This window comes from Schistocerca piceifrons, chromosome 3, assembly GCF_021461385.2.
Source record: "Schistocerca piceifrons isolate TAMUIC-IGC-003096 chromosome 3, iqSchPice1.1, whole genome shotgun sequence".
NCBI classification, from domain to species: Eukaryota; Metazoa; Arthropoda; class Insecta; order Orthoptera; family Acrididae; genus Schistocerca; species Schistocerca piceifrons.
This window is the reverse complement of record NC_060140.1, coordinates 375,375,793-375,402,196: the sequence shown is the minus strand read 5'-3', so window position 1 is coordinate 375,402,196 and position 26,404 is coordinate 375,375,793. Positions and strand designations below refer to the sequence as shown.

Genomic DNA, 26,404 nt, shown 5'->3' with positions numbered 1-26,404 from the left:
TCCAGACTGTCCCACTCCTCAACAGTGATTTGGCATAGATCCCTCAGAGTGGTTGGTGGTCGCTTCGTCCATAAACAGCCCTTCTCAATCTATCCCAGGCATGTTCAATAGGGTTCATGTCTGGAGAACATGCTGGCCACTCTAGTCAAGTGATGTCATTATCCTGAAGGCAGTCATTCATAAGATGTGGACGATGGGAGTGCGAATTGTCATCCATGAAGACGAATGCCTCACCAATATGCTACCGATAATGTTGTACTATCAGCTGAAGGATGGAATTCACGTATTGTACAGCCATTATGGCACCTTCCATGACCACCAGTGGCATACATCGATCCCACATAAGGCCACCCCAAAACATCAGGGAACCTCCACCTTGCTGCACTCGCTGGATAGTGCGTCTAAGGCGTTCAGTCTGACTGGGTTGCCTTCACACACGTCTCCGAAGATTGTCTGGTTGATGGTACATCGATGAAGAGAATGTGATGCCAATCCTGAGCGGTCCATTCGGCATGTTTTTGGGCCCATCTGTACTACTCTGCATGGTGTCGTGGTTGCAAAGATGGACCTTGCCATGGACATCGGGAGTAAAGTTGCACAACATGCAGCCTATCGCGCATAGTTTGAGTCGTAATACAACATCCTGTGGCTGCACGAAAAGCATTCTTCAACATGGTGGCATTGCTGTCAGGGTTCCTTCGAGCCATAATCCGTGTATAATGAATTTTCTTGAGACAGAAAAGCTTCTGCCTACAAACCAGTATGTACTTCAAAAGCAACGTCCATGCTAAACTCGGCTTGCTCTTGTCTCACAAGACATTCTTTGAAAGATGGGTGAAGAGCAACAGGCAGATTCCATGTTCCTAGATTTGCAGGAAGTGTTTGACATGGTGCCCCACTGCAGAATGTTAATGAAGGCCAGAGCATATGACCTAGGTTCCCTGGTATGCAACTGGCTCAAAGACTTCTTAAGTAACAGAAGCCAGTACATTGTTCTTGATGGTGAGTGTTCATCAGAGACATGGATATTGTCAGGAAGGCCCCAGGGATGTGTGATAGGACCACTCCTACTCTCTACGCACATAAATTATCTGACTGACAGGATGGACCACAATCTAAGGCTATTTACTGATGATCCTGTGGTGTGCAGGAAGGTGTTCCCCTCGAGTGACCATAGAAGAATACAAGATGACTTACAATTTCTTGTTAGTGAGACAAACAGCAGATTGCTCTAAATGTAGAAAAATGTAAGTCAATGCAGGGAAGTAAGAGAAACAAACCTGTGATGTGTGAATGCAGTATTAGTAGTTTGCTTCTCAACATTGGCACATATATTAAATAACTGAGGCTTAACACTGCAGAGCGAAATGAAAGGGAACAAGCATGTCTGGTTGGTAATAGCGAAGACAAATGCTTCACTTTGTTTTATTGGGAGAATTTTGGGAAAGCATGGCTCATCTATAAAGAAGGTAGCATATAGAACACCAGTGTGACCCATTCTTGAGTACTGCTCAAGTGTTTGGGATGCAGTTGGATTAAAGGAAGACATCCAATTAGATCAGAGGCATGCTGCTAGATTTGTTACCTGTAGATTCAAGCACAATGCAAGTATCATAGAGATGCTTCATGAACCTAAAAGGGAATCCCTGGGAGGAAGACGATTCTTTTCATGAGGCACTATTAAAGAAATTTAGAGAACCAGCACTTGAGGCCAACTGCAGAACGATTCTTCTGCTGCTGACACATTTCACCTATGGGTCACGAAGATAAGAGAAATTAGGGCTCATGTGGAGGCTTATAGACAGTTGTTTTCTTCCCTCGCTCTATCGGTGTGCAATAGAAAAGGAAATGACTTAGTGGCACGTGGTACCCTCTGCCATGCACTGTACAGTGGCTTACGGAATATGTATGTAGACGTAGATGATCAAATCCTCACTGCACATTTTCATTCTTCTCACACCAGGACAATGATGGTTTAGGTGTACATACCAACTAAAGATTTAAATGTGAAGACAAGGAAGTTTTTTTATGAGCAGTTTCACAGTGTATTTGATGAAATTACCAGTCATGCTTAAATGCTTCTAATAGGTGATATGAATGGGTTATTTAGCAATGCCTTTCAGCATGTTGTTGGACCCTTTCTAGAAGCACAATGCACAAATGAGAATGGTGAGTGTTTCAGATTATTATGTAGCATTTACAGATCAATGTAGGCAATAGTTTCTTTCAACATAAAATGATACACAAGAAATGGCATTCATCTTATGGAAATGCTCTAAATCAAACTGATTTTTGCACAAACAGTCAATGGCAGCCATCTTAGCAAGAAACACAAACCTATCTACATCTGTTGGGCCAGGCTTTTTCTTTGTGTGGGTGGACTTGTAAGTGAAGTTCAGATCGCAGCAGTACAGACAACCTAAGTGACTGTTAGATTGTCAAAGCCAAAAAACAATAAAGTAGAAATTTTATTTGTAATCAGCTGTAAAAATCAATTACAGGTGTGTAAATATCTATCTAATGACACTGAAATGCAATTGTTTAATTTCAAGTACTTGGTGAGTCCACGTGCTGAAGAAAGAATGATGTATTCAAGATCAAACTTGGATCTGACAAATGAAGGAAAAATGGCAAAACAAACAGCACCAACAAGCTAAAGATTAAGAAGAGTGCCAAGTAGCTAAAGAAAAAAATAATTGGTAAGTTAGAGACCACCATCAAAAGCAGTTCTAAAGCTACAGAGTGGTTTGAACAAAAAGATAAGACTTTAAAAATGACACCAGAACATGACACCATATTGTTCGAGAATCTACTGCAGCTTATGGTTTTTGAAATGACCCCATAAAGGATTAAAATGGCAAACTTCTAATCCTAAAACATGAACAAGCTGCCCAATGAATTGAGTACTTCACAGAAACATTAAACAAGCCAATTCACTTAATGCTCACAGCTTTGGAAATGGGGCAAAAAAGGCAGGAGATAATGGTAAGAGCAGGTGATAAAGAAGTAGAGGTGCTCGCTGCAATCACAACACTTAAAAACAATAAAGCAGCTATTGTGAATAAAATCTCATCAAAAATGGTGAATTATGTAGATGTTGATTTAATTAATTACCTTACTACACTTTGCCATACCTGTTGGCAAACAACGCGAGTCCCAAAAGATTGAAGGTGTGACATCATTGCTGAACTACTAAGTAAGGATGGTTGGTTGGTTGATTGGAGACTAAGGGATTAATCAACGAGGTCATCAGTTCCTTAATCTAGCAGCAGTTCATCCAGAATTAGCAATGCCTGTGAAGCACATGTTCTACTGAAAGTACGTAGGAGCAGAAAGACTGAGACACTGAAGGCAATACTGATGCCAGAGCTGAGCTGGTACATAATTGGGAGAAATGCCCCATATTATATCTAAACTCCGCCAACCCGATCGAGGGCGAAGACTGTTACAGAGCAATGAATGTCTTCTAGTTGACAGATTCGGAACATTAAAAGTGAGAAAGCTAAAAATGTAATGGGCATTAGTTAGACCAACAACAGCAGAAACAAGAGGAGAGAAATAGGTAAGGTAGCAGGTGGGATGTCCCTGTGGCTCTGCATGTGATAGGAGTCATCCCACCCACAGCTGTCTCACCTCTGCTTGATTTAGTCACGGTACTAAAGAGCAGCTACAATTCAACGAAGTGCTACCTCTAAAATAGAAAATAGGGTGCAGCAGAAAAGGAGACAAATCACATATAAAAGCAAGCAGAGTAGGAGATGGATGAAAGAGTAAGCTGGTCAAAGAGGTAGGGTCAGGGGTCCTTCAGACACAGCATGCAGTGGGGAATTCACAACTCCAACCATCTCATCCCTGCCCTGTATGTAGCTTAAATCTTATATCTGAAAATAAAAACCACTTCCACAGAGAAAGTAGGGCACCAGTTCAATCATTCACGAATCATCTGTGAGTAAATACAAAGAATTAAGAAGGCTTACTTAGCATAGAGGGATAGATGAAGTGGGAATTCCACCAAGATATGAGTTATAATCCATATGCATCCACAACAACATTGTGGGGGTAGCTTGTTACATAAAACAAATTATGGGTTAGCATGGTATCGCCAATGTGGAGGTGACATAGGATGGTAGGTTCCTTTCAGGAAGAAAAGAAGTAAGAGTGCATGCAGCAGTAGTCTCCTCGATAGCAAGGAGTTTATTGCAGGGAGCAGTAGCCAAACAGATGTCATCCGATCTTAGAGTGAGCAAAGATCTTATTTGCTGCTGCAAAGCCACACCTGGAATTGGCCAAGTGAATGGAAGAAAAGTAACTGTTCCTCTATCCAAATAGTTGGCCAGTTCATTGATACCCATATGATTTGGGACCTAGAGAAAGACAACTGAGCAGACAGCATGACTAGATTCAGTGAGAAGGACCAAATAGCAGAAACCATGGTGTGTCAAGAGTAACATCAGTCAGTGGCCTGAAGACTGCTCACTGAGGCTATACATATTAAAACACAGTGAAGGGCAGCTCATTTAATAAAGTGAAGTGCAAAATCAATGGCAGTCAGGTCTGCTGTAAACACATTACATGTTTCTGGCAACAAATGGAGTTTCTGACTCAACAGGGAATGTAACAGCATCTCTCACCTTATCAACAGTTTTAGAGCTGTCAGTGCAAAAGTTGGTAGCACACTGAAACTCTGAAGAATTGAACATAACAAATATGAAAGGTCATGGGGGTGACAGAGACTTTCGGATCTTGAAATACAGGGTGTCCCTTTCAAACTTCTCTGACCACAGCATATACAACAATGAAAAATGCACCTCATTGTAGAGCATCTCAAAGAATTTATTTATTTATCATCAATACACCTCTACATGTGAACCATTTGTAGCACGAAGAATATCGAGTCTATATTAAATTTTTTGGCAAGTTCTTTGTACCATTTCATCCATTATTGTTGCAATCACATTGGTGATACGATGTCGCAACATAGGAATATCGTCCACTTTGGTCATATACATGCAGTCCTTCACAAATCTCCATATGAAGAAATCAAGTGGCGTAATGTCGGGTGAACGTGGTGGCCAGGCAATGGGTCCTTCACATTCGATCCAACGACTGGGAAATTTCCTATCCTGGAACTTGGGAACAGCCGTTGACCAATGTGGCGGAGCTCCATCTTGTTGAAAAATGATGTTGGGTTGCAAGTCTCATATCTTAGGGTACACAAACTGCTCCAATATGTCTAGATACACTGACCCATTCACTGTTTGTTCCGCAAAGAAGAACATTCCAACAATCCTGTCATGGATTAGCCCGCACCAGACGTTTAGTTTAGGGCTATCACGAACATGTTCAATGACAATGTGTAATTTTGCGAACCCCAAAGCTGAACATTGTGCCTATTAACCCTTCCTGATAGATGAAAGTTTGCCTCATCTGAGAATAAAGATCTTTCCAGAAAGCTGGCATCCATATCAATATGGTGCAGCATATCTGCAGCCAATTGTTGCTGGTGTGGTTTTTCGTTCAGTGTCAGATGTTGCAAAATTTGGACTTTGTAAGCACATATACGAAGACGCTGGTGAACTACATGATGCAATGTTGATTGAGGTACATCAGGTTGCCTAGATGATTGATGAATTGACTTACGTGGGCTCCTGAGAAACTCTTGTCTGATGTCCTGCACTGTCTCTTCTGAAACTCCATAACATGCACCACCAGAATGTTTCAGAACACTTCCTGTTGCCAGAAACTTCCTATGCCATTCCATAATTGTTTTCACATCAGGTGGATCACATTCATACACATGACGATAATTTCTTTGCTCAGTAATTGTTTCTGCAAATCACACTACTGGTTGCATGCGCTGCTGTAGAGTCACCATTTTCATTTCATGTGACTATGCTGCACTCTGTCGATGATACTTGGCACTTCTGATGTGGGAATATAAATTCTTTGAGATGCTCTACAATGTGGTGCATTCTTCATTGTCATATCTACTGTGGTTTTTCTCTACTGGTCCTTGAAATCAGGGCTGTTTGAGTGGGACACCCTGTAGATTGGTCCTAATTTGTGGCATGGGATGGGGGTCACGAGAAAACAAGGGGAGCACACTCAATGGAGGAGAGGCAGAGGTTCTGGCAGAGGGCTACAAGGCGCATTCCAACTGGTAGTCTCACCCAAGGGCAAGGTATCAGCGGGTCAACACCTCTTGTGTGCAAAAAGAATGAGATACATCAAGTTGGTTCCATTGGAACTGAGAATGTAAGATCCCTGCTTCGACAGGCACTGTCTATGGGATTAGTCCGCAAGGTGTCAGTGGCCAGACGAACTCCACGATGATGGACTGGGTCTAAGAATGTCAAAGATGGACAGATAGCTCAGCACTACACCTATCCACAATAGTCCGGTCGGAATGGAACCAGGACCTGGTAAATACAGAGAAGAGTACCACAATCCGCACTCCAAGAGATGTGTGCAAGGAAGCAAAGAGCGTTAAGTTTCTGCATGCAACTAGTCTTTAGTTGATGAATATGGGCAGTTAAGTCACAATACCAGAGAAGGGACACACACACACACACACACACACACACACACACACACACACACACACACAAATGCAACTTGCACACACATCTGCAGTCTCAGAGACCTGAGACCACACTGCGAACAGCAGCACCAGTGCACAATGGGAGTGGGGACTGGGTGGGGGTAAGGAGAAGGCTGAGGTGGGGAGGGGGGAGGGATAGCATGGTGGGAGTGGCGGACAGTCAAGTGTTGCAGTTTAGACAGAGGGCAGGAGAGAAGGTGCAGAGGGGGGAGGGGGTAAGTAGCAGAAAGGAGAGAAATAAAAGAAATTAAAAGACTGGGTGTGGTGGTGAAATGACGGCTTTGTAGTGCTGGAATGGAAACAGGGAGGGGGCTGGATAGGTGAGGACAGTGACTAACGAAGGTTGAGGCCAGGAGGGTTACGGGAACGTAGATTGTACTGCAGGGAAAGTTCCCACCTGAACAATTCACGGGCAGTTAAGTCAGGTTTTATCACAAAGAAGGGCCAAAAAATGGGACTGTGCAACAAGTTCCATGTGCTGGATACCCAAGTAGAATTCTGGGTCATAATGGACCATCATACGATTTTGCAGGAGAGGATTGGAAACCATGAGGAAGGATCTACTCCGAGGATTGTCAGATGGCATCTTGGAACTGGTGTTGAGCCAAGGCTACAGAGTGGTGGCTGCACCGGATGAAAAAGTTGATGACATACAGTGCAGGGCTGACCTATGGCCTGTCAGAGGTCACTAGCCCTTTGATGGCAACACTCGGGACACAGACCTGTGGGATGCCATTCTCTTGGACCTGTGGAGAGACGAGTGAACCACCAGCAAGAACCTGTAACAACCGGTGGGATAAAAGCTGACAAATACAAATTGGTAGGGAGCCTCAAAAGCCTCAATCATGGAAGGTAAATAAAACGTGATGGCACAAACAGTGTCATATACCTTATTTAGGTCAGAAAAGACTGCAGTGAGATGCTGATGTTTAGAAAAGGTCTCTTACATTGCTGTTTTCACTGGACTAGATGGTCATTTGTTTATCACCCCTCCAAAAAACGACACAGACAGGGGGACAACAAACGGCCAAGATACTCAAGAACTCTGCAGGCAACAACCTGACAAGCAGTTTGCAGAGCATGGTGGTGAGGCTAATTGAGCAGTAGGTGTTGAGAGACATAGGGTTTTTGCCCAGCTTAAAGTCACATATGGTTGAAGATCCCTACTAATGTAGTCTTTCAGTAACATTCAGGTGTTGGATCATCTGGATATGAACTGAGTCAGGGCCTGGGGCCTTACTGTGAGATGAGGCAACAGCTTGAAGGAAGGATATCACTTGAAATGTTCCAGGGCTCTTTGGCGATCCTGAACAGCTACCATGGCATCAGCTGGTGGTGGAATAGACCTTTAGTAAGGCAAACAGCAGTTCCAGAAACATGGGTAATCGCTTTGGGAGACATCTTGCACAATCCTGTTGATGAGTCTGAAGGGGGAGGTGGAAGGGAGGCAAGCATCAGAGGCATAAAATTGCCAGTTGATTTTTCTAAACACCCAATGTGGTAGTCAGTCCATCTGGCGGTGGAAACAAAGTGACAAGAACTCTGGTAAGTGGTCACTGTCACAAAGATTGTAATGTAGTGACCAATGCAGTAAAGCCACAAAACTGGTGGGAAAACATTGTTGAGTAGATAGCTGAGAAGGATCCATGGACAGCACTGAAGTGTGTAAGAGTACCATCACTAAGGTGACAAAGATCATGGTCGGTAAGATGTTGGCCATATAGAAGGCCTCACCAGACACAGTGGTGCTCCCCCACAGGAAGTGTTGCACAGCAGAGACACAGATCATTGTTAGTATGATGCTGGTCAAGTAGAAGAGGCCAGGGGGGGGGGGATTGTTGGATTCAGATGGTCAGTTCTTCTAAGTAAGTGGCCTACCTGGAGATCTGAAAAACTCCCAACATTATTGCTTCCAACATGTTGCGAAGGGGAGTTCAATCACTGACTGCATCAGTGTGAACCAGATACCCTCTCAGGGCCAGCTTGGTTCCAACAGAATGCATGATGACCAGGGAGTGTGGTGAATGGTTATCAGTCAAAGATATTTCTTGCAGAGCAATGTAAATTGCAGAAGAGGAGGAAATAAAGTGTTGCAGTTCCAGCATGTGATGGTAATATCCATTACAGTTCCACTGAACTATCAGGTTGCAGGTGTGTACAGTAGGCACGAAGAGAACACAACCCATGACCACTGCTTGTTACTGTTGCAGGTGGAACCACATTAATGTGTGTTGGTTCAGAATCCTACGGCATGGGGGTACCTGGTGCCTCTAGGGTAGCCTTGTATTGTTTCTTCTTCTTCTTCTCCTCCTCCTCCTCCTCCGCAGCCTTTCATGGCCCCACAAGCGTGGGGTGGATGAACAGCATGCAGCCCTGAGACTCCTTCAGCCAATGGCTGGTGTTTGGCCTCTGGTCTGTGGGTTTCTGGGGACAGGGGTCCTGAGAAAGAGCGCTATCACAGGAAGATGCTGGAGGAGGATGCTGCTCCTGCAGCTGGGTGAGGGAAGTGGTGCTGTAAGACTCACAAGAAAGGAGCATGGTGTGAGACTGGTTTTGAAAAAATTGGGATGCAAGAGTGATGGCTGCAAATTTTGTATAATTGTACATCAAATCACCAGGATGTAGGTGTTCATCCCTTTTACATGCCTCAGTATATAAGTGTGAATAGATTTATATCCCTGTGTTTTACTTAATTTCTTGAAGACTGGGAAAACCAATGAACATGGAAGATAGTCATTTGTGAAATTGACACTCAAATGTGGGTGTTCACAAGGATCACCTTGTGGAGTGATTGGCTGCAGTTACCACAGCTTGGGTCTGCCTTGCAGCAGGATGACATATGACAAAAGCGCAAGCATTGGAAGCACCTCATGGGCAGTGGGACGTAAGATTCCACATCACACCTGTACATCATGGCTAACTTTTTCTGGTATGACATTTACCTTCAGAGGCTAGGATAAAGGTGGCTGAATCTATTCTATTATCCCTGAGACCTTTTTGGATGTTTCGGACAGAATGCATGCCTCTGCACTCACAATTAGCCCTAGCTTCCCGTCTGTTAGAAGAGTAATGTCTCTGTGGAAGATGATGCGTTAGACCAAATTCAAAGTCTTGTATAGGGCAATGGTCACTGGTATGTCACCAAATGTTCATATGCTTGAAGAGCTGTAGACTGTGCAGCAGAGACGACTTTAATCAGTTGTGGTCCATAGTACTTTCAGACCAACAACTCAAGTTTTCAAAATTTATCTTTAATATGTTCCACCAAAAAATAAATGCTCAATTGCAGTAAAGGTATCCCCATCAATTAGAGTACATACTAAGTTTTGGATAATTTTTTTAGTTCCTAGAGGTCTGGCATGTCCCTCTTCCAATCGGGTAGCCAGGGTAGGGAGAATCAGTATGGTTACAGCTACCTGGAATGAAAAATGAAATTTCTGTACCTGTCTGATGGGGTGGCCAGATCAGAATGGCCATTGTTCTGATGTAATTTAATATGTTTCATGTGCAAAACATCCACTCTGATGCCACTTACTCTAATCAAGAGCTCTCCCCATGGATGCTTCCTACACAGACCAAAGACCCTTTGGCGTGATGGTTGTTGCAGGGAGTCCTGATGCCCTAGGAACAACGGCCTGTACTCCTTCGCATGCATGGCTGTCTAGCATCTCAGGCTCAGCAGTGGTATTTCTGTGTTGTCAGTGGGCTCAACCAAAATGGTACATCCCACCCCATTAAATTGGTTACCATGTTGGCTTTGAAGCTCAAATAAGAGCCTACACAGGCATTGCACACAGATGACCTTTAACAATGGATGCATTAGGTGCTATTACACATAGAAACATTTGGAAGTGATGGTCAAACCCAGAAGGAGACCACAAATTACTTTAGCCAAAAGGTGGTAAACGAAAGAATATTCCAAGAAAGGAAGGCAGAATCTAGGGAATAGCTGGATCAACATAAAGGCTGCCACTATGAGAAACAGAGCAATAGAAGGAAGGATAGTCAGATATATACAACTATATCTATATCTATACTCTGTTCACCACTATGAAGTGCTTGGCAGAAAGTACATCCCACCATACCTGTTATTAAAGTTTCTTCCCATTCCATTCATGTATGGAGCATGGGAAGAATGACTGATTAAATGCCTCTGTGTGTGCTGTAATTAATCTAATTTTGTCCTCACAATCCTTATGTGAGTGATAAGTAGGGAGTTGTAGTCTATTACTAGAGTCATCATTTAAAGCTGGTTCTTGAAACTTTGTAAGTAGGCTTTCTCAGGATAGATTATTTATATCTTCAAGAGTCTGCCAGTTCTGTTTCTTCAGCATCTCTGTGGCATTCTCCAATGGGTCAAACAAACCTATAATCATTTGCGCTGTCCTTGTCCTCCTCTGTGTACATTCAGTATTCTTGTTGGTCCTATCCGGTACGAGTCTCACACATTTCAGCAGAATTCCAGAACAGGACACATAAGTGACCTGTAAGCAATCTCCTTTGTAGATAGATTTGCATGTTCCCAGTAATCTACTAACAAATCATGACTGAGCATATGCGATCACATTCCATTTCAAATCCCTACAAAATGCTACACCCATATATTTGTAGGAGTTGGCTAATTCCAAATGTGGCTCACTGATATTATAGTCACAGGCTACTAAACTTTTTTTTTTTTTTTTTTTTTTCCTTTTGTCGATGCACAGTTTTACACTTCTGAACATTTAAAGCAATATGCCAAATTTTGCACTACTTTGGAATCTTGTCAAGATCTGACTGAATATTTATGCCGCTTCCTTCAGACAGTGTGTCGTTATAGGTACCCGAACCACTATGGAAAATCTGAGGTTACTATTAATACTGTCTGTGAGTCATTAATATACAACATGAGCAGCGAGGATCCCAATACACTTCCCTGGGAATTACTTCTACATTTGATGATGACTCTCCACCCACAATAATATGCTGCATCACACAAATCTAGTCACAAGCTTTGATACCCCATAAGATCGGAATTTTGACAACAAGCATAGATATGGTACAAAGTCAAACACTTTTTGGAAATCAAGAAATACTGCATTTACCTGACTGCCTTGATCCAAAACTTTCAGCATGTCATGCGAGGAAAGAGCGGGTTGGGTTTTGCATGATCGATGTTTTTGGAATCCATGCTGCTTGGCGTGGAGCAGGTCATTCTGTTTGATATACCTCATAATGTTTGAAATCAGAAGATGTTATAAGATTCTAAAACAAATCTACATCAAAGATACTGGACAGTAGATTCGTGGATCACTTCTGCTACCCTTCTTGTTTTCTTCCAACTACGGGGTCACTGTTTTTGTTCGAAAGATCTATGACAAATTACAGCAACTTTGGTATAGAATCTAGTAGGGATCTCATTGGACCCTGGGGCTCTATTTCATTTTAATGATTTCACAGCTGTTTCTCAACACTAGTCTCACTCATCTTTTCAGTGGTATGAGGATTACATTGGGGCAATTCTCCTGGTTTTCCTTTTCAAAGGGACATTTGAAAATGGAGTTTAGTACCTCAGCTTTTGCTTTGCTACCCTCAATTTCAGTTCCTGTCCCATTCATGAGTGACCTGACACTAACTTTTGTGCCACTAACAACTGGTGCATACAACCACAATTTCTTTGGTTTTCGTGAAAGATCGGTTGACAATATTCTTCTATGGCAGCCACTGAAGATTTCACACAATGCTGCCTTGACAGCCAAATGCATTTCATTCAGAACTCTCAATATATAGCCCTATGCTTTGTTTTACACCTACTATGCACTAGTCTCTGTTTCTTTAGAAGTTTCTTTACAGTGACTGCATACAGTGGACGGTCCCTTCCATTAGGAACCGTTGACATTACAGCGCAGGAAAGGAAGAAGGTGCTGCAATAGCCTGTGACCCCATGCTTGATACGCATTTACTCATGAAAGAGTTGTGATCTCACTGAAGCACGCATAAGCAAGGATATTTAACCAAATGTAAAAATTGGAGAGTTATCACCATTCTCTCAGGACAAGGTAATGTTTGTCTTGTTGTTCTAAAAAGGATTCAAGAAACACCAGTTAGTCAGCTATAAGAACAAGCCATTTTTTTTCTGGCAGAAACACAAAGTTGGATGGAATGACCGGTTCTCTATGAGTAAAAATACGAGGGTGGTTTGAAAAGTTCTCAGAACAGAACAGAAAAAAAAATACTTACATCACTGAAACATTTTTTATTTTTGAATGTAGTCGCCTTGTAGATTAATGCAACTGGTCCAACGATGTTCCAGTGCCTTGATCCCATCTCGAAAATGAGTTTCCTCCAGGCCTGCAAAATAGTTGTCAACTCTGGCTATCAATCCTTCGTTTGAAGTGAATCTTCGCACACCAAGAAAACTTTTCAGTTTTGGGAAGAGACGGAGCCATATCAGTTGAATGAGGTGTTTGTGGCAACAATTCATATCTTAGTTCGTGTGATTTTGCCATGGAAATGGCACATGTGTGTGGACATTGTCTTGATGAAAGATGACTTTCTTCCTTGCTAAACCTGGCCTTTTTTCACATATCTTTTGTTGAAATTTGTCCAGGCGGTTAGCATAGTATTCTCCAGTAATTACTTGCCCAGGGTGGAGATAATCTACAAACAGAATCCTTTTTGCATCCCAGAACACTGATGCCACGCCCTTTCCCACTTTCGTTGGTGGCAGAGAATCAGCATGTTTCCAATGCTTTGACTGTTGTTTTGTCTCTGGGGTATAGTAATGCACCCAAGTTTCATCTGTGGTCACAAACAGGTGCAAAACATGTTGTTCATTTCTCCGAAAACAGGCCAAAAATTGTTCTCATATGTCCATTCTCATGGGTTTTTGATCCAGTGTCAAGAGTCGCGGTACCCATCTTGCAGATAATTTTTTTCATTTCTATTTCTTCTGTTAAAATGTGATATACCCTTTCAGATGACATCTGGCAAGCGTGAGCAATTTCACACACTTTCAATCGGCGATCCTCCATGACAATTTTGTGCACTTTTGCAATCATTTCTGGAGGACTGACACATCTAGGCTGACCACTGCACGGAGCATCATCTACGCTCTTCTGACCAAATTTAAATTCATTTGTTCCCTTTGCAACAGGAAGGAGCTCAGTGTATTCTGGAAACGGCCATGAATGTCCTTTGCTTTCATACCTTTCTTTATGAAGTACTTAATCACTGCTCGAATCTTGATTTTTTTCCATCTTTGCAAATCACTGTGCAGGAACAACAGAGCCACATCACCACCACAGGTCTCTTCCAAGAGCATTGACATGGCACATGTTTACAGGCAACAGTCCAATGATTATCACGTGAACAACTTGTTGTGCTAGTGCTGACCTGGTGATTCTGAGAACTTTTCAAACCACCCCCATAAATGGTGATAACACAAAGTGCATAAAAAGTAGAAATGTGCTTACTCAAATTCTAGTGCACCAGAAAGTTCTACAAGATGTTGACTGATATCCGTATCTTGGCAGCCTTATCTGTAGTAATGGAGATGTAGCTGCAGATATCAGAAGCAGAACCGGGAAAGTTTCTGCAATCTGCAAACGAAAGGGATCCATAAGGCAGCTGGACTGTTAAGTTTGTCGCAAAGTTTCAGCTGTAATCCTCTGTCATCCTTATACGCCATAAACACAGGTGAGACCTGGAAAATATCAGTAAAATCAGCAACCAAGCATAATGTTTCTGACTAATGATGCTTGAAGTGACTCCTGGAGATCAGTTATCACGACCACAGTTCAGATGATGAAGTGCAGAGAAGAAGTAGTCTACACCACCTGCACAAAATCATTGCTGAAAGAAGACTGAACTTGTGGGGCATGTTCTATGCACGAAAGAATCCCCAAATCAGTACTGTTGTGAAAACCAATGGATGGATACAGAAGTAGAGGAACATCTCATAATACCTCAAAATGAACTTTTGCAAAGGATTTTCAATGCATGGACATGTATTGAGTGGAAGCTAATAGTCTAACAGATAAGAGTTCAGTGGAAGAACCTTGTTGCTTTATACACTCCTGGAAATGGAAAAAAGAACACATTGACACCGGTGTGTCAGACCCACCATACTTGCTCCGGACACTGCGAGAGGGCTGTGCAATAATGATCACACGCACGGCACAGCGGACACACCAGGAACCGCGGTGTTGGCCGTCGAATGGCGCTAGCTGCGCAGCATTTGTGCACCGCCGCCGTCAGTGTCAGCCAGTTTGCCGTGGCATACGGAGCTCCATCGCAGTCTTTAACACTGGTAGCATGCCGCGACAGCGTGGACGTGAACCGTATGTGCAGTTGACGGACTTTGAGCGAGGGCATATAGTGGGCATGCGGGAGGCCGGGTGGACGTACCGCCAAATTGCTCATCACGTGGGGCGTGAGGTCTCCACAGTACATCGATGTTGTCGCCAGTGGTCGGCGGAAGGTGCACGTGCCCGTCGACCTGGGACCGGACTGCAGCGACGCACGGATGCACGCCAAGACCGTAGGATCCTACGCAGTGCCGTAGGGGACCGCACCGCCACTTCCCAGCAAATTAGGGACACTGTTGCTCCTGGGGTATCGGCGAGGACCATTCGCAACGGTCTCCATGAAGCTGGGCTACGGTCCCGCACACCGTTAGGCCGTCTTCCGCTCACGCCCCAACATCGTGCAGCCCGCCTCCAGTGGTGTCGCGACAGGCGTGAATGGAGGGACGAATGGAGACGTGTCATCTTCAGCGATGAGAGTCGCTTCTGCCTTGGTGCCAATGATGGTCGTATGCGTGTTTGGCGCCGTGCAGGTGAGCACCACAATCAGGACTGCATACGACCGAGGCACACAGGGCCAACACCCGGCATCATGGTGTGGTGAGCGATCTCCTACACTGGCCGTACACCACTGGTGATCGTCGAGGGGACACTGAATAGTGCACGGTACATCCAAACCGTCATAAAACCCATCGTTCTACCATTCCTAGACCGGCAAGGGAACTTGCTGTTCCAACAGGACAATGCACGTCCGCATGTATCCCGTGCCACCCAACGTGCTCTAGAAGGTGTAAGTCAACTACCCTGGCCAGCAAGATCTCCGGATCTGTCCCCCATTGAGCATGTTTGGGACTGGATGAAGCGTCGTCTCACGCGGTCTGCACGTCCAGCACGAACGCTGGTCCAACTGAGGCGCCAGGTGGAAATGGCATGGCAAGCCGTTCCACAGGACTACATCCAGCATCTCTACGAACGTCTCCATGGGAGAATAGCAGCCTGCAATGCTGCGAAAGGTGGATATACACTGTACTAGTGCCGACATTGTGCATGCACTGTTGCCTGTGTCTATGTGCCTGTGGTTCTGTCAGTGTGATCATGTGATGTATCTGACCCCAGGAATGTGTCAATAAAGTTTCCCCTTCCTGGGACAATGAATTCACGGTGTTCTTATTTCAATTTCCAGGAGTGTTGCTTAGTGTTGGAGGGACTAAATCCGAGTAAGGAAGTCTCACTATTTGAATAATTTCCTTTATCTCGCAAAGCTGGTAGGAATTCCTATTTTGTTGTTTGTTATCAGGCATACTCCTACATTATCCCTATTTGATTTTGCGCTGATCTCACTGTACTGACTTAACCAAAGTTCTATTCTTGCTGCCACAGTACTTCACTAACACTCACTATATCTAACTTCAACCTATTTATTTCCACAAAATTTGGTTTGTAGGACCATCTGCAACTGAAAAGCATAATTGATTAAATTAAAGAGGTTTGCTTCAGCTGTACTAATGAGTTATTCAATTCACCACCATTTTCAGGAGGGTGGAAATATAATTTAATATGTCTGGAAAAACAAGACACACACATCATGTGCACCTATATCACTTCACACTTCTGTTCCTCTGGCACAGGCTGTTGCTCAGTGCCTGAGAGTGGGCAGTGGGAGTACATTTGTTTTCTGGTTCCTTTTTCCTTCATCCTACTGTCCAAACGTTATGCTTTAAGTCTGTTTGATTATTAGACCCTCTCCTCTTTTTTCTAGTTTTGCCTAAGATGCAGTGGCTTGGAGCCTTTATATTGGCTCGCCCACCTGTATGTTATGCATTACCAAGTACAATAAGTGAGTCATCTCGTTTCATTAGTCTGTTCTCCTGGTTTTTCTCCTTCTGTGTGTTACAATTGCTTATATACCTGAAGTTGGAATCTGAATTTCCTGGAAACAGTTGTGTAATGAATAAATTGTTGGTACAACTGAATTGTGTCTCTTCAAAACAATTACAGTCCATTTCTGTATTTAAATTCTCTAACCCTCCTATCTGATCCACCCTCCGACTTGTAGAATGCCAGTTTTACTTTACCTTAGGACAACACCCTCTTGAGTACATCCCACATGGAGATCAGAGTGGGGGAGGAGCTATTTTACTGCTGGAATATTTTACCCCAAGAGGATATCATCATCATCATTAACCCATACAGCAGAGCTGCATGTACTTGGGAAATACGACATCTTCCTATTGCGTCTGTAAGGATTTAATCATATTTCAAAAATAAGCCTGTCTTGTTAACAATTCTAGTGACACTTGTCATATGAGCATTGACTAGTCCAGAGGAGGGAGCTGCCTTAAAAAAGTCTATACACGGTCTCTTCTGTAGGCACTTTCCAAAGTACAATGTAGATTTAATACAAAATAATGTCTTTTGAAATGTTAAAGCTTCGTTTTTTGATATGTTCAATCACAAATCCTCAAACTTACAAAGTGGGTCTTTTGAGTCCAACAATTCAACCAAATGGGAATACAGACTGTTGGAAAGATGCTCTTTATTTCATCTCCAAACATGCAGTTTTCTGAATTCTAGTTACAAATTGTTTTTGGTAAGGTTCTGTATACCAGTAAAAACAAGTTGTCAACATGTGTGGTTTTTCACAGTGAAATCTGTTGTTAAGTAAAGACCATTCTGAATAACTCTCTTAAAAAACTTGGTATTTTCACACATATTCCACATAACAAATTATACTTCTTAAAGTCCTTTGTAATAACCATTATTTCTCTCTTCACACACACACACACACACACACACACACACACACACACACACAAACAAACAAAAAAAAAAAAAAAAAAAAAAAAACAGAAAAGCAAGAACATAACACTAGGACCAAAAACAAGTTTAAGTGATTACCATTAGTACAGAAAGGAGAAAGTTAAGTAGGTACAACCTACCAGGGCACAGTAAATGCCATGTAGATAATGTAGTGGAGTTTAAACATTTAATTAAAAGAAATTTCTATCCAAGAACTCCAATCTAAGTGTATCTTTACAGAAACTGTTAAATTTAATGTACAATCAGAATTAGCACTGTAATACAAACAAGCAGTGTTGTTTCACTGTATTGCTCTTAAATGTACATTCCTGACTTCTCTCCACATCACAGAGATCATTCTCTGTGGAATCCATGGAATATGATTAATGCAATGTAAAATACAAAAGCAAGTTGGCTGTAGCTAGATAGCAAACAGCTTTACTTGGAATACCTACCAGCAAATTTTTTTTAGTCAAGTCAGGCGCAAAGAAAAAAATTGTCTAAAAATTATCAAACAAGTGATGCCTCAACAGTAGGTTTCATAGCTGTTACCAGATGTATTATAATGGGTGATGAGCTGACCATATACTTTCTCATACAAGGAATTTAGTTAGCTAGCTAGTTAGTTTCATGTTCCATTGATCATTTTTACAATTAACTGTAATGATGTGAAATGAGTCATTTCACATTCATGATAACATTCATGTGTAAATATGGGTAGATGCTGACCATTATTAACATTTATTTTTATTTTTGTAGTACTGTTATGAGTTAGTAATTCTTATCCGCCACCTTTCACCCCTTCCCACATTGTAAAAATAGAAATTCTTCTGTGGAATAAAAGGTGTTGTCAAGGAGAAACTTCCAGTTTGTTTTCAAATTTAACTTTGCTGCCTGTCAGACATTTTGTATCATTGGGGAACTGACCAAAAATTTTGGTGGCAGCATTGTGCATCCCATTTTGTGTTATAGAAAACCTTAATGTGAAGCAATGAATGTCTGTTTTTCTTCTGGTATTGTAATTAAGTACATTGTGTTCCTTTTGAACTGCAGTGTATTATTTGCAATAAACATCACGAGGGAATAAATATACTGAGGCAGTAGTCCCTAACGCCTTAAACAGATGTCTATCTGATGAGTGTGGGTGAACATCATGGGGTTGGGGTTGGGTTCTTTGGGGAAGGAGACCAGACATCGAGGTCATTGGTCTCATCGGATTAGGGAAGGACGGGGAAGGAAGTCGGCCGTGCCCTTTCAAAGGAACCATCCCGGCATTTGCCTGGAGCGATTTAGGGAAATCACGGAAAACCTAAATCAGGATGGCCGGACGCGGGATTGAACCGTCGTCCTCCCGAATGCGAGTCCAGTGTCTAACCACTGCGCCACCTCGCTCGGTATAGGTGAACATCATTATTCTTATGGAAAATTTTTGAGCAAGGAGCACGTCCTTTTTTAAAGTCAAGTTACCCCAGAACATTGCCGAATGAAAATATGTCAGCTTACTAATTTCTCTCTCCCCAAGATTTGCAATGATTTGAAGAGCAAATGTGGCTTGAATTGAGTTGTTTGAGGCGTTCCAAATTTTTTTTTTCCACTTTAAATTCTCATCAATATTGACACCTAAAGTTTTTTAAAGTTCCACCTAGATATTATTTCCTCATGATGTGCTACACATATCATTGGTGTCGTGACTCTATATGCACAGAACTGAATGTCACACCTTTCTGAAACTGAGCGATTTCTACCAGTCAAAAGAATCTCCCCTGTTTACATTGGTTGTATTATTAAGTACAACTTTTTGCATTATTTTAGTCAGACATTACATTATCACTGGTTGCCTATACAATCAACTCCATAAAATCTGTTTATCCACGAGAACAGTGTGGTTCACATAGTCAAGTGCCTGAGCTAGGTTACAGAAAATACCAACAGAACACACAGAGGCATTCAATCATTCTTCCCGCACCCCATGAGTGAATGGAACAGGAAGAAACCGTAATAATTATTGCAATGGGACATACCCTCTGCCATACACCTCTCAGTGGTTTACAGAGTACGGATATAGATTAGTTATTTAGTGCTTGCAAAATCTGGTGGACTGTGTAAATAGCATTCTCAGTTGAGCAGCTCTCCTGAAATACGAACTGTGATTTACTGAGAATATTATTGTTGCTATGGGGGGGGGGGGATACTGTTCTTGAAAACATGACATTTTAAAAAATTTTGGCAATCAGTGTTGGTTGTGAAAAGGGTTGGTAGTTATTTATTTTGCTCGTGTAAACTTTCTTATAAGGGGTTTAGCACCGCATATTCCAATCTCTCTAGAAACATGCCTTGAGTTAGTGAGGCATTACATATTACAGAAAAGCTAGGCTCATATATAGGAACAAGTCTTTAGTACTCTGGTGGAAAGACCATCAAATCTAGATGACTTATTTTTGACAGAATATCAATTTTCTTAATTTCAGAAAGAGAAATGGACAAGACATCCACATGACTGAATTCTGTGCATGTTGTTTGTTCAACATACTCTTGCCTGCTGTCTTGAAATGTTCATCTCCATATTTACTACTACATTTCAGACACGATTACTAAATATGTATGCTAATCATAACTATTTATAACCTTTCCATTTAAATTAATAGTGATGTTATTCTGTTCTATGAGTTCTTGTCCTGTCTCTCATTTTATCCGATTCCATAAAACATTAAGTCTGTTGTTGGAATTACAGAATTTTGAAAGTACGCATGTCCTTCGATTTTTAATAACTTTTCTAAGTAATTTTGAGTAGTTTCTGTAGTGTGCAACTACTGCAGGATCTTCACTTGTTCTTGCCAGCAGATACAATTCCCTTTTCCTTGCACAAGACACTTTAATCCCACTAGTGATCCATGGCTGTTTATGTTGACTGTCACACAATTACTGAGGGATCTTTCATCATTAGGCCACACCAGACACACATAGTTATGTCAGAGGCTGCACCACACAGTATAAGATGTGCGGCTCTGCTGTGGCCACTAGCAGGCCCATGGCAGTCAATGTGTTAGTGTCTATTCCAGTAATTTATGTGGAAAGCTATTTTCAAATGCTGAAATAAATTTATCATGGAACAGATTCATTAAAAATTTCACCCCGGTCATCATTTATAAATTATTCTTAAAAATGTTTGTTCTGGAATCATTAACTACTGAGGAGTATCTATAACAAGGCAGTATCTTATTTATTCTAACTAACTGTGCAATATGATCACAGTTAGCATTTGTCACTGGGTATGCAGACATTTCCTTGCTTTGAGCTTCATTGAAGATAACTATCAATCCTGCTGCCTTGATCCACCTGTGTTAGGAAGTTAACAATTAAGGGCAAACTACATGATGCAAATAAGGTTTCCAGATCACTTTTCCTATCAGAATCCTTTAGAAAAATCTACAATGAAATCACTGCAGGCCATTAACTACTTGCTGCTGTCAGACATAACATAGTAAGGAATCCAAAGTCCTAATAAACAGTTCAAGATTCCCCTGTGGAGTGCTATATACAGTTACAATTGAAACTCAACTATTTTTCGGCATTTATTCACACACACACACACACACACACACTTCTGTGTAATGATCTCTACAAAATCTACTTATCCCAATTTAATTTAATGTGTTTTTTTTTATGTGTGAGACTACTACTTTTCCCATATTAGTCCTACATGAGTAGGTTGCTAGAGTGTAATTTTTTACATTTAATTTCTCTAACTCTGGTTATGTGGCGCTCAGATAGGCATGAGGTGTATCTTTCCAGTGAGCTCCAAATTTTCCAAACAGACCAGAAGCCCTTCTACCTTATTCCTCTAATATTCTGACGAAGTAAGTTAACCTTACTTTTATGCGATTTCAGAGGTGGTCCAGCATCACACAACACTAAGAAATTCTTGCTTTTCAAACAGTATAATTCAAATAAAGGATATCTTTATTTGTATGTCAGTCAATAACGCTGTAAATTAAACCTAATGCTTCTTCCTCGTGCTTGCGTTTTTTTTCTTTATTTTAATAAAACCACCTCATGTCCTCAATAAATGACGTCTATTTCACTACCACCCACTACTTCATTAAGTCTGCTGTAATTTTTGGCATCACCTATTTAAGCCGGTCGGCTACATCTAAATGTCGTACGTATGTTCAGTATGAGAATGTTCTGCTATACCTCATGTCGTTTCAGAAAATTCATTTTCATTATAGTTTACTTCCCATGTTTCCACAGCACACTACTGACACAGTACTACCGTGTTTGAATTTACAAGTTCTACCAACGTACACTACACAGTCATACACTCAACGGTTCAACGCTGTTTGTCTGTTTACTGTTATATTTTCATGTTCTGTGTTCTACGCTGCTACTTACACTCGAAATGACTGAATCGGACATGTTCGACCAATATAATCGCCCGAAATTACGGGATCAAACTGATCGATTGTTTACAGACAGTGAATAAAGATCGACAATAACTATAGCGCGGGATAATAAAAGCTGTGAGCAAAAGACGTATTTCAACAAATAGTTTGTTGTTATCGTGTACTGTTTGTGCAGTTAGATTCTTTGATAAATCGTAATAGAGCACATGTCAATGTTGACAGCGTAAATTTTCGCAATACGTTGGAAAACATCGACTGGCATCATGGTAAGAAATTTCAGTATTCCGCCACTATGACTTCGTTGTTGCCGATATCCATTGTATTTACTGAGCTTCCTGTATGAGCCTTATAATGCGTTACGAATTAAGTGACGACTTGTAGTCGTAAAGGTGGTTCATGCTTTGTTTGCAGTCTCAATAGTTCACTCAACGGAGACCAACGAAAGGGTGAATAGAGGAAAAAATTCGTGTAGTCGCAAATTTTGTAAAGTGTTAATGGTCAGTCCCACGAACGATACACTATAAAATCCCCACCTGTGAGCTGTGATTGGGGGGGGGGGGGGGGGGGGAGGCGTTTCAAGGTCACCTTTTCTCTTGAATAACTCGAAAATAGAGGCTTCTAGATAAAATGTTTCCCAGTACAAAATTTGTCTGCATTAAAAAAAAGGTCTAGTTAATTTTTCTCTGTAAACAATAGTTTCTGCATTATAGAGAATGGAAAAAGTGATTAAAATAGTGTTTCAATGGTATAAAAATAATGTTCGTTGCTAAATGAAGTTGATAAAGACTAAACATTAAGCGACAGACCATATTTACGTATAGTAAAGCCATATTAAGGGATAAATTGTGTTCTGGGGACGTGGCTGGTGGCCGCGGGAGAAGCGGAGGTGGAGGGTAGAACTGTTGGGGAAGGCAGGTCGCCTTACTTCCCATTTTGTGCGCTGCCAAAACGAAGTGCGAGCAAGTGAGTCTCCAGTCTCTCTACGCCACAACGTCGCAGCAGACAACTGTAGACGTTTCACATTCATACCGACCCTTCTGCGGCACACCTCGTAAATCACTGGTGAAGCAATGCTCAGACACATCTGGAAGAGTGCGTGTTTTCCATAAAATGCATTGTGCACAGACACGTCTGAGAAGTGTTTATTTTTCATAAAATAGGTTAACGCTAAATGGAATATAGGTATTAGTTACTAATATAACTACTCATACGAAGAGAATCTATTTAAATCTGTCCGCACGCCTTGCATTGTTGGTAGGGTAACTGATTGTTAGTTATTATGTATAACCGTTGTGGCTTTCTTCTGGCAAAGGTCAGTACACCCCCCCGCCCCCTCCACCCCCCAGAGAACTGCTCACCCTTCAGTACACACACTGGATAATTGACTAAACCATCCCCAGCATTTCCTGTCCGGTTCTCTTGTGTGAGAGGACAAAATAACTTCACTGTGCTCGTGTATAGTGGAGTGACTTTCAGTTTATTAAGCGAGTATTTGTTTGCCGTAGTTAAAAGACTTTTTATATATGTTCCTAAAAACAATGCATGATAAGTGTTTAGTCTGTGTGAGTGATATTGTCAGTGACCCATGCAATGTTCGTGAGAAAGGAGTATGTGGATTGGTAATTGCCGGTTATTTGAAATAAGGTGGGAAAGGTGATAAGTTTCAGGAACAAGAAACGTGTTGTCGTTAACGCACCTTGCAGAAAAGAGTACACCACATCTCAAGTCAATTAAGGGATTTCTAAGAGAGGCTGTTCAATGTCAGCTGGAGTCAAACTTCTGCATTCAACTGAAACGAAATTTGGCTTTAAAATTAGGTGACTCTTCGTATAAGCTACTGATAGCGAATTTTTTGACAAACAGAAGAAAAAAACACTAAAACTACGGCGAAAGATTTACAGTCTTCGATCCTTCCGTTACAATAATACAATTGCAGTTCGTCCAGAGGAGCCGAAGGGTGACTTAAGGAGACACCATCTGAACACGTGTCCTCTATGTTGGGAATCTACCCGTTGCTGATGAAAGATATCTGTTCTTTTTCTAAATGTAGAAAACGGGACACCCAGAAGTCAAAGGAATTACTGCATCAGTGGAGGAAATATTCGAGTACATAGAGGGAAATGACGATTGTCAGTTCACTTCAGACGAGTTGTTGGATCGAGTTTCTGAATCATTACCTCGTATGTAGAGAGTTGAGGACTGAATGAGAGAAAATAATGGTAACCGCATTGTATTCCGCACACGATGTAGATGCTGAAAAGCTGACGTTACATGTTCCATTGGTGGTGGCACATGGCATCATGTGTACGAATACTGTACTGTTACTCGATCTGCAGGATGATGATAATGGTGATGATAATAATACAATTGTTGATTTTTGAAATGTCCCCACTAAAGATATGACGTTGTTTTATAGTAACTAATGTAAAAATTTCTGTGATTTCTAAGTTCAGTGGGCATTAATTATTAAATTTATACCATTAAAACACTTGCAATTTTCCCATCCACTGCAATGCAGGAACTATTAGTTCTAGAAAACAAAACGAATGGGATAATTCTTGCAGGAAGTATAACGTAGTTTAGTTTTGTACTGGGAAACATTTTCGACGGAAGCCACAGTTTTCGAGTTATTCGAGAAAAACCTTTAAATGTCCCCCACCCGAACACTCGCACCTCACAGGAGTGGATTTTTAGTACGCCATTCATGTCACCCTCCCCCAATCACTGTACAAAGATTTCTGTCTACAGGAGTTTTTCCCCTAATTTTCTTTTGTTGATGGGACTACAAGCTCTTGATTGGTTTTCCTATACTCGAGAAATGCGTCCCTTATCCATGTCCACTAACAGCAGAAAAAAAATTTAGCTTCCAGTACACTTCAGTTTCAGATAAACTTAGAGGAGATATTGTTGGCCAAGTCCTACTCCACTGAATATATCAATAATAATGTAGAGCAACGAGTTTTCGTGGGATTGGACTCCAGTACATCTTCAGTGCAGTAATTTGGCTGCGACAGCCTAAGAATTATCATATACACCTCATTGTATTGTATATCTTTTGTTTAGTGTGAAGTTTGTAAGAACCTCTTATATGAACGTTTTATTTATTTTGAACCCTCTTTCAGGATTTTTGTGCATCATATATTGTACAAATACATTTGGTGATGTAGTTACAATTCACATACTAATGATAACACATGTTGTTGTTGTTGTGGTCTTCAGTCCTGAGATTGGTTTGATGCAGCTCTCCATGCTACTCTATCATGTGCAAGCTTTTTCATCTCCCAGTACCTACTGCAACCTACATCCTTCTGAATCTGCTTAGTGTATTCATCTCTTGGTCTCCCTCTACGATTTTTACCCTCCATGCTGCCCTCCAATACTAAATTGGTGATCCCTTGATGCCTCAGAACATGTCCTACCAACTGATCCCTTCTTCTGGTCAAGTTGTGCCACAAACTTCTCTTCTCCCCAATCCTATTCAATACTTCCTCATTAGTTATGTGATCTACCCATCTAATCTTCAGCATTCTTCTGTAGCACCACATTTCGAAAGCTTCTATTCTCTTCTTGTCCAAACTATTTATTGTCCATGTTTCACTTCCATACATGGCTACACTCCATACGAATACTTTCAGAAATGACTTCCTGACAATTAAATCAATACTGGATGTTATAAAATTTCTCTTCTTCAGAAACGCTTTCCTTGCCATTGCCAGCCTACATTTTATATCCTCTCTACTTCGACCATCATCAGTTATTTTGCTCCCCAAATAGCAAAACTCCTTTACTACTTTAAGTGCCTCATTTCCTAATCTAATTCCCTCAGCATCACCCGACTTAATTCGACTACATTCCATTATCCTTGTTTTGCTTTTGTTGATGTTCATCTTATATCCTCCTTTCAAGACACTGTCCATTCCATTCAACTGCTCTTCCAAGTCCTTTGCTGTCTCTGACAGAATTACAATGTCATCGGCGAACCTCAAAGATTTTATTTCTTCTCCATGAATTTTAATACCTACTCCTAATTTTTCTTTTGTTTCCTTTACTGCTTGCTCAATATACAGATTGAACAACATCGGGGAGAGGCTACAACCCTGTCTTACTCCCTTCCCAACCACTGCTTCCCTTTCATGTCCCTCGACTCTTATAACTGCCATCTGGTTTCTGTACAAATTGTAAATAGCCTTTCGCTCCCTGTGTTTTACCCCTGCCACCTTTAGAATTTGAAAGAGAGTATTCCAGTCAACATTGTCAAAAGCTTTCTCTAAGTCTACAAATGCTAGAAACATAGGTTTGCCTTTCCTTAATCTTTC

General features: G+C 41.5%; 1 protein-coding gene across 5 annotated transcripts in view; it reads right to left on the bottom strand.

Moving 5' to 3' along the window:
• The window catches only part of LOC124787981 (thymidine kinase 2, mitochondrial-like), a 106,233-nt gene extending 84,161 nt beyond the window's left edge, over positions 1-22,072 (bottom strand). Inside the window, exons 1-2 of one of the 5 annotated variants that reach the window (XM_047255000.1) lie at positions 21,558-22,072; positions 14,056-14,181 (exon numbers count right to left, since the gene is read on the bottom strand). Coding sequence is in view for 1 of the 5 variants with exons in the window: in XM_047254998.1 (XP_047110954.1) it covers positions 21,880-21,884 (5 nt within the window). In the remaining 4 variants the exon portion in view is untranslated. Of the gene's footprint in view, positions 1-14,055; positions 14,286-21,557 lie in introns of all 5 variants that reach the window. The other 4 variants (XM_047254999.1, XM_047255001.1, XM_047255002.1 and 1 more) reach the window with 4 other exon arrangements.
• Between the last annotated feature and the right edge of the window lie 4,332 nt (positions 22,073-26,404).